This window comes from Haemaphysalis longicornis, unplaced genomic scaffold (genome assembly GCF_048455015.1).
Source record: "Haemaphysalis longicornis isolate Haplotype H1 unplaced genomic scaffold, Haemaphysalis longicornis Haplotype H1 scaffold_9, whole genome shotgun sequence".
Lineage (NCBI taxonomy): Eukaryota > Metazoa > Arthropoda > Arachnida > Ixodida > Ixodidae > Haemaphysalis > Haemaphysalis longicornis.
In genome coordinates this window covers 74,388,510-74,403,493 of record NW_027526460.1, presented here as the reverse complement: position 1 = coordinate 74,403,493, position 14,984 = coordinate 74,388,510, and the positions used below count along the sequence as shown (strand labels likewise).

At 45.1% G+C, this 14,984-nt stretch overlaps 1 protein-coding gene across 1 annotated transcript in view; it reads left to right on the top strand.

Moving 5' to 3' along the window:
- Und (methionyl aminopeptidase und) overlaps nt 1-10,365 on the top strand; it is a 50,928-nt gene extending 40,563 nt beyond the window's left edge. Inside the window, 1 exon segment of the mRNA XM_077683347.1 lies at nt 3,506-10,365. Within this exon segment, the coding sequence (XP_077539473.1) occupies nt 3,506-3,758 (253 nt within the window). The 3' untranslated portion in view covers nt 3,759-10,365.
- Nucleotides 10,366-14,984: the final 4,619 nt, after the last annotated feature.

Here is a 14,984-nt window from a genome sequence, read left to right as displayed (position 1 = left end):
TTCGGCTGCAAGAAATATGCAACATGTAAGTGTATGGTATCGAATTGTAGAAGAGTAAATTTCCTTTGCAGTGGTGATTGTTTCAAATGGAAATTTTAATTTGGAAAAGAAAGAGAAAAAGCTGTGCAAGAAAGTTTTGGGACAAGCACAAAAGAATAAGCAAAAATGTTGGTGTTGCTCCATAGACTGTCGCTTTCAGGCTGAACTGCAACGACGAAAAGTTGTCCTCAGGGTCAGAAATCGGGTGTAAAATCGCCCAAATTACTAAAAATGCGGCTTTACTGCGCATGATGTGCGTACCGTCTCAGTATTTGAGCGCCCATCACATGACACCGGTGGGTCTTTAAAAAAGATGGCGCGCAGAAAAAACAATAACAAAAAAGATATCTGCCACCAACTGTCAGGTATACTCTGAACTTGCCGAATTTAGATGGGAAAACGTCAAAATTTGAACTTGAAAGCGTCGATAGGATACCAGTTTGAATAGTCGTGGGCAGGAGAGTTTAAGGGGGGACGCTGGGATCGAAGTGAGCTCTTTTGTTTTTTGGCGTAGAGTGATGAAATTTGGCAGGCACATTGGAAAACACTCCAAATGGGGAAATTTAAAATTTCATGATGACACCTTCAGTAGTACTTGTGTTGCACAGGTTTACATGTTGCCCGCTCGTGGAAAGCCTAGGAAGGTATTGGCACATGCTAGGAAGTTCTGAATATTTTTCAATTGTAGTCAAAAGAGCACTACAGGGCAAGACAGTCTTAAAATTTTTTTTACACCCTTCATTTGTCTTTTACAGAAAAGAATAATTTCACTTGTACTCTGTAGGACACAATTGACCTAGCTGTAAATTCCACATTAAAAAATAACAACACCCTAAAATAAAAATCTGAGACTGTCTCGCCCTGTAGAACTCTTCAAGGATTAAAATAAAACAGTCAAAATCCGCCCAGTGGTTGCCATGCTATCCTTTCCATGAGCAACGAAGAACTCGTAAAACGACGACAACTTCAAGATTTTCAAACTGCACCAGCATCATAGTCCTTGTTGTCCTTGCTTGGGGACAACCTCACAGACCTTTGCCTTTTGATTTGGTGCATCTGGGATGCCTTCTTGGCTCATTGGAGGTTTTTATGTGCAAGCCTTCCAATGGCAGAAGCACCAGTTTTATGCCTAGTAGTATACCGAAAAGTTTGCTATGGGCTACTAGGGTACCTATATTTTACTTAATGTGTGCCTATGCATAGCTGTCTCCAAAATGAAGAGTAAGGCATGGTTTTTCTTTAATATTGGTCATGTTATTGTTACAAAATTAGCATGCCAGTAGACATTCAGCTGATTTCTGGGTGTCATAACCTTGCTGAAGCTACAGCTTAGTACATGGGGCTGTTCAGTGTCAAAAGGTTATATCAGCCATCACAAGCATGAAACAAGCTATTTGAAAACAGAATATATGCTTTTTTACCCAATTGCAACATCAATTATTATTAGCATACCACATTCTTCTAGTTCAGGCGAAACAATCAAACGCGACCAAGATGGTGGCGCCCGGTGGCGTCGTTCCGGAGATACAGCGCTGCGAAAATTGCCGTGTTTTTGTTATTTTGCGAAAATATTTTGCCACCTCAGCTGACACAGGTATTTTTCTTTGGCACTTCACGATGGTGTTCAACGGGGAAACTTTGTCAACGCATAGAATATAAGATGTGCAATCCGAAAATAAGACCTCCAAGAAAAACGATTGTTTGGTCACTTTTCGCCATCTGATCCCCGCGTCCCCCTTAAATCCAGTTGAACGCAAGAGAGGGCACCACCGCCTCAGCAAGTGTGTGATCGCTCCTCTCACCGGCGCTTCTTTGGCACCCAATCATCGTGCGCCGTGTGGCGAGAGAGAGACATACAATCTTTTAATACAATTATGCACTGCATGCTTCGCCCCTCCTTGGGTTTCACGTCAGTGAAGATGGCCTGGGATCGATTTCTGTTTTTCTTTTTTGCTGTGTACGGCGGCGGCCATTTTCTTAACTGGGCAACTACTACAATACTACTACAATAACATTGACTGTTTTTGCAGAGTGAAGCACTTGGGCTTTAAAAATCTGGTGTTATGTCCCGGGGGAAAGTTCAGGCTTTAAAAATCTGGCGTTATGTCCCGGGGAAAAGTTCAGGCTTTAAAAATCTGGCGTTATGTCCCGGGGAAAAGTTCCGCGTGATGTGCCACGGTGACAACATATAGGATATGCCAAACTTGGGTTGCACAAGTACAACTGCCAAGACTGGGTGGTTGTGCCTTCATCGCGGATCAGTGCAGAATCACAGTGGATTTTGTTGTGCGGAAGGTGTTGAGAGCAAGAAATGCGGAACTGGACCTCCCGGTTGAGCAAGCGTGCAAGCAAGGAAGCTGACATTTCTTTTGTGTAGTACACAACACCTATTCAGTCTTGCCAATCTTTGACAACCGTACAGGCTGTGCGAGTATCAACTTGAGACAGTTTATTTCTTGGTGCCAGGTTCTATCTGGAAACGGTTTGGTTTGAACAACTACTAAAGATTTGGCTGCTGTGAAAAAAAAAAAACAAGAAAAAAAACACTGTTACACACAAAAAAACAACCAGTGATTGCCCAGACCCATTCTTGTGTTCCTGAACACGCATGTGCGGAGTGTTCGCCAAGTCTTGGGGGTCATTCAGCCTGGAGGAACAACATTACGATCCATTCCTAATGGAAGTTGAGAGCAGCACGAGAGCTTTCTCACATCAGAACTGTGAAAAGTTCGTCAAAATCTTGGCTAACTGTGTCCAGCCTTCACTGGAAGTGCATCCAATGAATTGTCAAACTGAAAGTTTTGAATCAAAGGACGAAACCATGCGACGATATTTCACGCACTGAGTAAACGCATCTTTGAACGATCTAAATGTACACCGATACGTGGTTTATGAGATAAAGGTATACCATTGTACACCTTCTTCGTGATCGCTGCGTGTACTGTGTTATCTAGATCCATTCCTTTTTCACTTTCACCACTTTCAAGCGACCGTTCTGACACAATGGAAGTCCGGTCGCCTGCATACGCCGAATGTCCAGAGATTCATCTTGAAGGTGGAAGTGCTCACAGAAGGGACGAAAGTAGAGTAAAACAGAGACGACACGGGGTTAACAGGGACGAAAGGAGAGAAAAAAAAAAAAAAGCACTTCTACCTTCAAGATGAACAGCTACCAACTAGCCCAATTGTCCGTTCTACTGGTGTCCAGAGATCTTATGACAGCTTTTCAGTCGACCAAATGGTCTATGGGGAAATGCATTATGTTTTGACAGGACTCCATCGGTCCCACTAATAAAGATTTCAGTTTAAAAGAACTACACCACACACCTATGTATTCTCGTGAATGAACAGTAATACAAAGAGTGCATGTGGTATGTGTTGGCAACACTAGCTTGTCTGCTGTTGCTGCGGGCGTGTCCAGTCAGATGGCTCGAAGGCTGCTTCCCTGCCCTCTGTCTGTGTGCAGACTTCCCCGGTCCAAGCAGCTGCTGGGCGTGATCAACCAGAGCTTCGGCACGCTGGCCTTCTGCCGGCGCTGGCTGGACCGCCTGGGGCAGACCAAGTACCTGATGGCCCTAAAGGACTTGTGCGACAAGGGCATCGTGGACCCTTACCCGCCCCTGTGCGACACCAAGGGCTGCTACACGGCCCAGTTCGAGCACACCATCCTGCTGCGCCCCACCTGCAAGGAGGTCATCAGCCGCGGCACCGACTACTGATTATTGGGGAAGACGAGAGCACAGACACGACTGGCACGCGGCCTCTTGGTCAGGCCCCCCCTTCGTTGCGGTGGTCTAGAATGCGAGCCTGACGGGCCAACGTTGCGTCGATGCAGGCATGCCCGTGCAAGGCATCGTGGAGAACACAGAGACCAGTGCTGCTGTGTTGTGAGGGAAAGCCTTAAGCAAGAGGGGAGAGCAGTGACACCACTCGCACACAGCCTCTTGGTCTTCTTGAGAGCTCATGGTGATGGTGGTCTGGAACGCGAGCCCCTAGTGTTTTTGGGAGGAACGGTGTTGCGATGCGACGCAGGCCTGTTGGTTCGGGCGTGCTTGCTTGAGGTCTCGCGGTATATGCCAAGAACATAGGGAATCATTGCGCTTCTGGGTTGTGGGAGGAAAGGGGGAATGTGTTGTCAGTAGGAGGGGGGTTGTTGTTGTTGTAAGGCTTTGTTTGTTTGTCTTTTTGGCAGAGGGGACAGGTATGTCTTGCTATGTTTATCAAAGGTTGTTGAGGGGAATTCAGCGTTGCATCAGCCGTAACGATGAGGGGGGGATGCATGGCCATTGATGGGCTCTGGGTTGCGAATGGGAGCCAGTTCTTATTTGCCAAATGAAATGATAAGTTTCAGCTGGAAAAAGAAAAACAAGAAGAAAATATATTCTCCTGGTTTAGGGTTTTGTGTGAACTTGCTTTTTATTTGTAGCATTGGTTGATAAGGAAAATTGTAAACTAGTGGTGTGATGAAGTTGCTTGAGTTTTCACTTTTTTTTTTCTTCCGAGTATTTATGATTCGTCAATGGCACTTTGTAAGAATTCTGGTTAAAAATATTGCGGCACATTTCTTGATGGTGTGAAAGGAGGCATTTCAGTGCTTGCAAGGATGGTGTGTTGTGGCGTGTTTGATTGTGTGGGCGTTAGGGCAGAAACTCGGCTCCCTCAGGTAGACACGGCCACCCCGATTGCACCCTTGTACGCGAGAGTGGTGTTTTTGAGTGCCCTTTTTTTGTGTACTGGCATGAGCTGTTAGTTTTTTGTATCGTCATGTTGGTGTGGTCTTTCTCCCGGTATAGTAAGGGACACCAATGCCCAAACTCTCTTTCGGCGCTTTGGCTCGCATTCTAGACCACTGTACGACGTCGCCCCCGCGGCTGCATTCAGGCCTTTGGCGTCAGCGATTCAAGTCAACAACGCCTCGTATAAATGTATGCCTGTTGGATGGCTTCGCGGGCCATGTTTTTGCAGAGTCTACCGCTGTTACATTTTTTTTTGTCAATGACTACCGAAAACAAATGTGCCGCTGGTTGCTGTGCGAGCCTAGCCGAATTAAGCAGACAAATGATGTTTGGTTGGCAATCACCGCATCGGCTGCTTTGAGTTTGCAACTCTTTGGACGCAAACATCAGTTGTGTGAAACTTTGAAAAAGTGTCTGTGATGGCCCCATTTTTGGTGTCTCGTTTTTCGCATAACCCTGATGTGTGCATAATTTTGTTGTCAGTGCATGTGCGTTTCGGGGGCGCGTCTGTCTGACTGGCAACACTTCAGGATCCAAATTTGGCGATGTCGAACGAAGGATTTTGGCGCCGTACTCGCAAGGCAGCGTTCGATCGGGGGCGGGTAGGCTGGTTTGAAGTAGAATGTTGACATGCGCAAAGAATAGGCCATCGATCCAGTAGGCATGGCGTAATATTATTGGAGGGGAAACGTACTAGCTGTGTGCGCACATCTTAATTAAGCCGAACCTTAGCCATGCCCAATTGCTATGTCAGTGCGAAAAAACACTCTTTGAGATTGTTTTTTGGCAGGTGGATGTTGTGGTTTGAGAGGTGAGCTCTATGACTTCATTAGGGAATCTTTTTGTCAATTGTGCTAACAAGACAGGTGTGCAAGTCCAGTGGGGCACGGAATTTAGTGCCTGTCTATACCTGCTTACTGGAAGATCAAGTCTGGATAGAACTTGGGGGTTGGGAGGTTGTTTCTTGTTGTTTCTCATTCGCACAGTTTTTTCTCGTGTAGCTGTTGCCGTTTGATGTACTTTTTTTTCTGTTTTATTTTTTTGCTATTGATGTTTTTTTTTATTTTTGTATTAGGCAGCCATATTTAGAGTTTGTGGCCGGTTTGGAAGACGGAATAAAAAAAATTGTATGATGTATTTTTAGTCGACACGGCGATTCAGTGGTGTTTTAACTAACTTTTTGTTGTTCCTGTTTAGGTTGAGATTATTTTAAATTCCTGTCAGGCCCTTAGCCACGGCTGACGAAAAAGACATTGTAGGATTTTGTACAATGAAGTCTTGTTGGTTCTCTGGGCAGTTTTCACAATGGAACTTTCACGGGATTGTAAAAACCGGTGGTCTCAGGTTTATCGGTTGAGTCATCTCGTGATGTTCCGCAAATATTGATATTCTTCCTATATGGGTTATTTCTTAGCAAGTATTTCATTGAGCCCTTACATGTCAGGATGCTGAGAAAGCGAAGGCGGGAAAAACTATGTGCAGGTCAGTAGTGTAGTTCAACCAGTGGCATCAACATCCGTTTCAACATAGATCGGGATTCCACCGCGCTGATTTGACCCAACTACGTATTAAGCCAAGCCGAGCAAATCCTTAAGCTTGCAAAAACATTAATAAGTGAGTTTAACAAACGGCCAGGCATATTCTGTTTTTGTTCATTTGAAAATTTTCTTCTGTACAACATTTGCAGGTTGAGATAAAACAGACAACTGGACAAAGAAGCAAACAGATAGTTGACAAAGAACATAGTGTAGACCGCTTATAACGTATGTCACAGGAGCCGCAGAAACCCACACTATATAGGCGGTACCGCACTATAAACAAAACGTGTGCGCCCTACCTTTCAGTCATTCTTTATTTACCATCATCTAACAAACGACACATAAAAACTGAGTTACGGTCTTTATTATTTTTTTTTTTAATCAAACGCTGCTGCACAGTCTTACAAACCGGGAGCACGGCTTTGTGTTTATATGTTTTTGAGGGATCTGCGTTTTATGGCGCCTGGAAGGTGCAGCAGGGGAGGGAAGCAGCCCAGCTCATGCCGGCGATACGTGATAAAAATGCAGTCCGGATTATTATTCTTATTTTTTTTTTTTTTTTTTTTGTCTGCACCTTGCGTTTGCCATGCTTAAGGTTGTTGCTTATCAGCACAAGGTACAGGCAGTGGAAACCTCTGATGTCGCGTCCATTGGGGCTGGGCTTGCTATCTCCAGATTAGAAAAGAAAAGGGGTGGTCGCTTATCTGCACAAGGTTCTGATCCCAACAACTTCCCATTCCGGATTCGGGGAGGGGGGGTAGCACTCGCTGTCTTCAGGGGTGTGCCGAGAGCACTGGGAGTTGTGGTTATCACGCGAGTGCAAAACCAACAAGTGAACGGTGTTTAAGTTAGAGGAGAGATGGGAGTGCGGGCTGCGTTGAATGGCTGAGTCAGTCTTTTTTCTTTCTTTTATGCGACGCTAAAACGCTGCCTACCCCAGCTGCACTGGTCTATCCGCGAACTCTCCGTAAAACCGCACTATAAACTATTGTGCTTTTGGAAACCACATTATAAGCAGTATGCTTATACATTGAGTTCTATGCGAGGCTTACCGGTGGTCAGAAAAACCTGCCTAATATCCGGTCCCGCCCTATAAGCGGCTACGTTGTAAATGGTCTACACTGTACTAGACTTTTGAATATCCAGTTCTGATTGTTTGAGGGAATACATTAGAAATATTCAGTTCGATACGCTTGGAGTGAATAATACATTATGAAATATTCGCTTCGATACGTTTAATGTTAAAGAGATTTTGGAGGCATCTGGCACTGACGAATAGTAAAAAACTTCTTAAAGCGAGTTTTTTTTCTTTGAACTATATAGTCTTTCGTGAGGAACTGTGTGTCTGTCTTCCAATTCAACCATTTCTCTCCCGGACAAACAATAGACCGTGTAACTGCTTTTGCTGCCAATGAACTGCTACAACGGCTTATACATGTTTAAATTATCTTCGTAAATGAAACCTGAGGCATGTGTGAGTAAAATATAAGTACGGTACCAAGAATGCAGTCTTTTGATGTAGAAACTGGTTTTTATGATAGCAAATGAAACAAAAAAATGAGTTAAGGGGGCAGATGGGTCTTTGGGGCCGAAAAATGGTCAAGTCGCTTTCTGAAAAATGGCATTTTCGGCATCCATGGTCATTTTTCTGTCAGTCTGCAAATTGTCTCATCAAAAGGCACCTTATTTCATCGTAAATAACGTTTTATAGTGCACACTACAGCTCAGTTTTGTGCAGAATTCAATGGTAAAACGGCACTTATCTTTGAACGCGAAGCTAGCCTTTTAGCCGACGGATATCTCGGCACCCAGAGCAGGTACGACTAATTTCTTTTGCTTCTGATACCTAAATGTGTGGAGAATGCAATGTTGGAAACAAATTTTCGAGGTGGAGGCATTAGAAAATTACTGTGCTCAATTGACACCACCTGTGAACTATTTCTGGCAGAGCGTCGGAGGAGTGAAGTTCAGTGTGTTCTAAAACGACCACAAATAGCTAAATCAAAAAAGTTGTTCCAACATTGTATTCATTAGTCATTTTTGTACCTAGCCACGGGGTAATTGCCTTTGTGTGTGGGGTGGTTATTTTGTAATTGTGACCCGAAATAGTGATGAATAATCATTATCTCAACATAATCAACTTGCGAAAAATCTAATTGAACATTTGAAGTCGGCACAAAAACTACATAAAGTAGTGTAGTTTCATTTAAATTGTTTAGTAAATACAAAAAATTGCTCCAAGACCAGTCTGCTCCCTTAAACGGGGTTGAAGAGAGGCGATATAAAGCAACCACAAAAACAAAGAAAGCCTGCTTTAGCTGCTCTGAGGAGAACAATAAGTAGAAAAGATGCTATCCCAACAGATGGTGTGCAAGCGGCTTGAACATGCGAAAATTCAATGCATCAAACCTCCAGTAAATTCATCGTGGGAGAGGGGAGAGAGGCGAGGGAGTTGCGTGGCAGGAGAATATAGTCTTTCAACAACATTTATGTAGCCCCATTTAATTGTTTCGTTATCATTTTGCTTTAGGGTGTTGGGCTTGTCTCTCACATGCTTGGGTGCGGTCGCTAAACATGCTGCACATTCTACGTTATATGAGGCACTACTTTTCACCTTTTGCTATGGCTGGAGTTTTCGTTGCATGGCACGATCGTATCAGCAGCAAAGAGGAGAGCATATAAGGCGATAACAGGCGATAGCAAGTGCTGTGGGCTACTTGCGCGGTAGGCATATTGTAAACCGCTCACTTTAGCTGAGCTTCTCTGGTTGAAAGTGTGATGTGTTTGTTGGGAAGAGGAGAAAAGAATTGGAACAATCGCCAACCATTGTATGGGACGCATTTATTTCAAGGACACGTCTGAATGCATGCAAGGAGATAATGTGAAAGCTAACATGGGTGTTTTTTTAGATCTTAATTTTGTGTGAAGTGAACTACACAGCTTCAAAAAAAAAAAAATTGGTATCTCCGTAGTTCTAATGGGGTAGCCGCGGAGCCGTTCTTTGCGATATTCGCAAGAGTCTAATATTTAATGAAATCTGCACTGCGATTGGTGCACCTAGTTGCAAAGGTTATTTCGTATGACAGGTTTTTTCTTATGTGCATGGGGCACTGTAGTTCTGTGTCCTTGTTGATGATGCATCAGAGACAGTAGCTCCTCATGACAGTGATGGTGTTGTGCGTCAAATGCCAATTGAAAGCTGCTGCTAAGAAGTACTGTTGGGAATACCACTCCATTCATAAAATACAGAGCAGTTCTCAGTACATCAACTGGGTTTTTGAATGGAATTGCATTTGTTGAAGCTCTTCAAAGGTGTGTTGTAGTGAAAATAAACAGCCTGTTGAACAGCTCACCACAGTATTCATGGTTGCTGCTGGTTGCTTTTTACGACTTGGAACTATTTGCTTCAAAATTGTTCGAAGCAAATCAGTATTTGTTTGAAGGCACAAAGTACTATTTGCACATGCCTAAAGAATGCTTAGACGAGTCTGGCAACAGTCTGAGTTACGTATGCTCAAATGTACAAGTGTGCCAGGTTTGGCCATGCCATTGCGTCATGAAAAGGACACTAAGACGTTTGTGGTGCTTCACTGATCTTTAATGCTGCAGTGAGTCAAATTGTGTGAAATAAATAGGAAAGTTTCATTGTACGTTGCTACAGCCGTAGACAGATTTCATAAAGGTTTGACATTCAATGTTCTCGGGCAAGTTTTCTTTTTTCTGCTGGTAGGATTGAATTGAGTGTTTTTTTTCAATGTTTAATCGTAAACCAACAGAATCAAGGAAAGGTTTTGTATTGGTCCACCTCCAGGCCACTGCACATTTCTTTTTTGCCTGTAAATGCTGTGTAACTAAATGCAAACATCGCCGCGCTAATACAGAGTTTCTGTTGCACAGGGGGCACTGCCCACTCTATGATGGCTTCACTGAGATCCTTGTGTTTCGTTTTTCTTGAAAAGCGTACATGATTGTTTCGACGCCATGAGCATTTCTGCTTTTTGAGAGCTCAGTACACATTTTGTTTTGCTCAATAAAATCAATTCTTAGATACACACTGTGGTGAGACTGTGTGCAGAACTTTCGGCGAGTTTACATCAAACTGCTGTAAATGTTTGAATTATATAATGTTGCCACTTGTTGCTTAGAAAGACTGTTAACTGACAATTGAGGCTGCATGTGTGGTCAAAGTTCACTAGCAATTGGAGATAAATTTTGAAAGAAGCATTAGGAAACGCAATCTTCGACACCTTGTTATTTCTTGTGAACAGTAAAGTATCAAGTATTTTATTCAGGAAAAAGCACGAGTATCTAATAAATGCGTAGCGAAAATTAGGCAAAAGAATCAACAATGCAGTGTCAGGTTCGATTCGGACCCGCCAGTGTCTTGGTGGCTAAGGCGTGCTGCTGAGCCCAAGGACACAGATGTGATCCCGGCTGCGATGCCTGCTTTTCTGATGGAGGTGAAAAGAGAAAACGCGTGTGTGTCGAGATTTTGGTGCATGTTAACGATCCCCAGGTGGTCAAAATTAACTCAAAGCCCTCCACTAGATCGCGCCTCATAACTCTGGTTCAGCTTCGGTGCATCAGGCCCCCGAAATGAATCAACCTTGCATGTTACTTCTTTTTGCCAACAGCCACGGCTTCAATTTCAGGCACCTTATAGGGGTAGCAAGCTGCCCATAAATCTGCTTCCTGTGGTCTAGCCTATGAAGCACCTGCTGCCAGCAACACAGCTTTTACTTGCTTTGCATAATGTCCCGAGGAACTGGCCGAGTGTCTACTGCAAAATCCTCAGACAGTTGCAGATGCAGCTGAATAACCACCGAAGCCGTTGGTTCGAGTGCAGCAGATCTCGCTGGGTAAGTATTTGGAGTAATTGTTGCTAGTACCGCCTTTAAAGGGACCCTGCAACACTCTTTGAGCAGTGCAAGTAAACCTGCGCAACGTTTAGATTACACTGCCAGGAATACCTGAGCCAAATATTACACGTGCACGTGAAGCGGTGAGCGCGCAAATCGATGTGAAAGACGCGGAAAAACACACCGCTCTCTCTTCAGTTGTCCTCATTATGCCTGGCCTGAGGGACGTCACATAGGCCATGGCTGCCCGATCGGCTGTCACTGGCCAACTTCGCGGGTAGATTCTCCCATTTCCGTCGTCGTCATCGCTGTGTGCGAACCTCTTCTATGCCTGAAACTGTAGGCACAGTTTTTCCGTTTCTTTTGTGTTTTGAGTGCGCGCGGAGTTTGAGTGATGATCTCAATACTTCCCTTTCAACGGGACCACTCGACTACAAACGTTTATTGCTTCAAAAACGCCCTACCAGCCTGAGCGCGCACTTGCGAGCAGGCACCCATGCCTGCTTTTTTGTGGCACCAGACCGGAAATAGGCCCCTCCGCGTTGCGGAGAAAAGGAGAAAACTACCCGGCATGTGATATATCGAGGGCCGCCGAAGAGAACGCCGCGAGCCGCCCCCTCTCCGGGAGAGAGCGCGCAGGCAGCTTTCGTCGCGTTGCCCGCGGTCGAATTGAGAGGGAACTTTTATGCACGATTTCTCATCGCGCGTAGTTTCGTTAATTGTGAACGGATTTTCATAATTCTTGCGGGAGGTAATTTCTGGGACAATAGACTTTATCCCAAAATACATTACTAGTAGTCGATGGCAAGTGTTGCAGGGTCCCTTTAAAGGAGTAGTGACACGAAATTTGAAAGCCAAAATAACTATGTAAAAGGCTTCACTTTTATCAGGAGGTACTCCCAGCAGGTTTCAACAGTAACCGCCGAGTATGACATATTTTGAATCCATTTTAATCCTTTCCCGTACGAGAAAGCCCAGAGCGGGCCAACATGACATCATCTGCTCTTTGCCCCAAGCTGCCGACGGTGGGCCTCGCGTGACGTGCCCGACGCGCTGGCTGCGGCTGGCGCGCGCTGCTACGCCGTGTGTATCAAGTCATGACGTCATGCCGCCCGCGCGCGCGCGAGTCCCGACCGGCAGCGGTGCTAGAATGGTAACGTCACGGGCGCCCTCCTGTCATGGCGGCCGCTCGGCGTTCGTATTGTCGAAATTCCTCCATGGTCGAAACCGAAACTATGCCGTAAATGATTGTTTACGCTGCGCTCGACCGTCTAATGAGCCATTCTATGATTAGTGGACTGGTAGGCATTTATTCTGACTGACAAAGAAAAGCCGAGAATATGAAAAATACCATGTGGCGGCGCCTTCGGGCGCATCGTAAAGCAATGCCCTCAAACAGGCTGCCTCTGAGTTAGCCACAATGAAATAAACAAAAGAAAGAAAGGAAAAATCGCGACCGAGTTTGTGCCTTATCTGCACACGCGCCCCGCGAATCTTGCTGTTGCTGCCCTTCCATGCACGCCATTATCCCTTTCAGGCACGAATTATTATATTCACTGCAGAAAAATTCCATACTTGGAGGTTTAGCAGTGTCAAGTTCTAACGTAAGAAAAAAAGTTCAGTCTCTCTAGAATACTTATTACGCAAATGGCGTCGCGTCCTCATACGGAGGCACCATCACTCAATCCTGCTTTTCCCTATAAAAAATAAATATCATGAGGCAGTTTACAAACAAGAAGGTGAAATAATAATTTCTGCACATGAAAGAGGTGTTTTTAGCCTTTATAAATATTTACGCCGCAGTAAAAGAGAACTTAGGACGGCAACACACCGGAGCTCCCAGAAAACTCGGTGGCGTCCATTTTGAAACGATGTTTATGAGTGCGGTTCCGCCATTCCACATCACATGGTGCTACCTTTCACTTACGTAGGTTTCGAACATCAGCCGCACCGCTCTGCAGCATGAACTCTTCGTTTTCACGAGGAAAACGACGAAGAAAGTCGCGTCTCCATATGGAGACACGGTGACTGAAAGGGGTATGAAGGCGATGCGCTGTCTCTTCGGGCGGGTGACAGGCGAAGCAGTTGCTTTCAATCAGCTTATTTGGGGACGCTGCTTTACAATGCGCGCGGAAGCGCCGTCACGTGGTATTTTTCATATTTCGCGGTTTTTCTTTATCTATCATAATAAATGAGTACGCAATTAATTCGTCGCTGAAAATACAGCAGTTAGATGCGCCTAGTGGGTACCTACAAGTGCCTCATTGACACTTCAGTGATTAGGACAGTAATTCTCGATTTAGATAATTAATTACAATTAATTAGTAAACTATAATTCACGAAAAAATTACTGCCCGCTTCTCCACAGTACTGCAAACATTATGCGCTAGGTTTTCTTCGAGTAACGCCATTGCTGTTTTTTCAAATTTTGGTGCATGATAACTGGGACACCCTGTATACAGGGCCTGTTGAGCGTGGCCTCTTGTGCTGCGACGGAACCTTGCGTCCACGCCGGCGGCAAATGGCGTACTTGAGCCCCGCTACCGTTTACAACTTGCACGGAAGGCGTGCATGGCAATGTTGAAGAGGGTTGGTGCAATAACTGAGCCTTGAGGCACCCCGAAGTCGTTCTGGGGGATAGTGCTGGTCGTCTAGCCTATGTGGACTTGATAGGTGCGACCTTGCAAGAAGGCTGCCATGAATTACAGAGCCACCCGCATATGCAGAGCTCTCGCGCCTTGATGAGAACCTTGTCATGCGGAACCGAGTCATAAGCCTTCCTTATGTCAACGCCGGCCACGGCAAGAGGCTGGTTAGGTTGCTTGTGCAGCACGTGTTCTCGTCGGTGGAGTGCGCACGTCTTGCGTGGACAGTCCAGATCAGACGCCGTACTGTGCCGGTGCCAGCAGCTATTGTTCCTCCAGATACCAAGTAAATCTCGCGTTTACCGTGCTCTACATACGTTTACACAAGCATGATGTCAAGGAGATTTGACGAAGGTTGAACAGAGAGTGGGGCCGCCTATGGTGTGCAGGGGCGCGTAGTTTATACTATCCTTAGCGTAACCAACTCTCGTTTCAATTAACGGCCTTCTAATACATAGAATTCTATAAACCTTGACCTCTCCAAATTGTACTGTTCGAATTATTCGTTTATTCGAAATATTGCAGTTCGAATCGACAAGCTTTCACTCTACCTCTCAGGAAGAAGTCTTTCCAGCAACACTTGTGTGTTTATTAGTGAAGCCGACCTAAAGGGGCTCGATGTTTAGTGCTTTTTAAGTGGGGCCTTTGGAGGCATAATAAAAGGTTCTGCGTCCTTTGTACTTCTATATAGGACTACTTATATTATACCTGAAAAAAAAAAAAAAGCCGCTAAAGCCCGGGCTACCGGCCAGAACCAGGCCACGTCGAACTGAGGACGGCCCCTGATAGGTAGTCCTTATTTCGGGACCGTCATTTAGCACCAAACTTGCTCGTTTTGAAAAAAACGCTTATATTCTCTCTCCCTCTCACGTCCGTAACCTTTTCAAGAATGAACCTCTGCTATGCCTGCGCGACTTGCTGGCGCGGCACCTTGGAGTACTTATAAACTCGAAAGCAAAGGTTTATAATACACAAGCGAAATGCCAAACACATGACAAGTCGAACGGGCAGAGTGACATTTTCCGCAGAGTCCGAACACACACTGCTACGGTTCGCGGAAGGGCGAGCGTTAAATACACAGAATGCCGAACGGGCGGCAGGCGTTAAGCGTTGCCCATTCCTGCCAAAAGGTGCAGATTCACAAAACAACTCCCACTGGTCTTATGA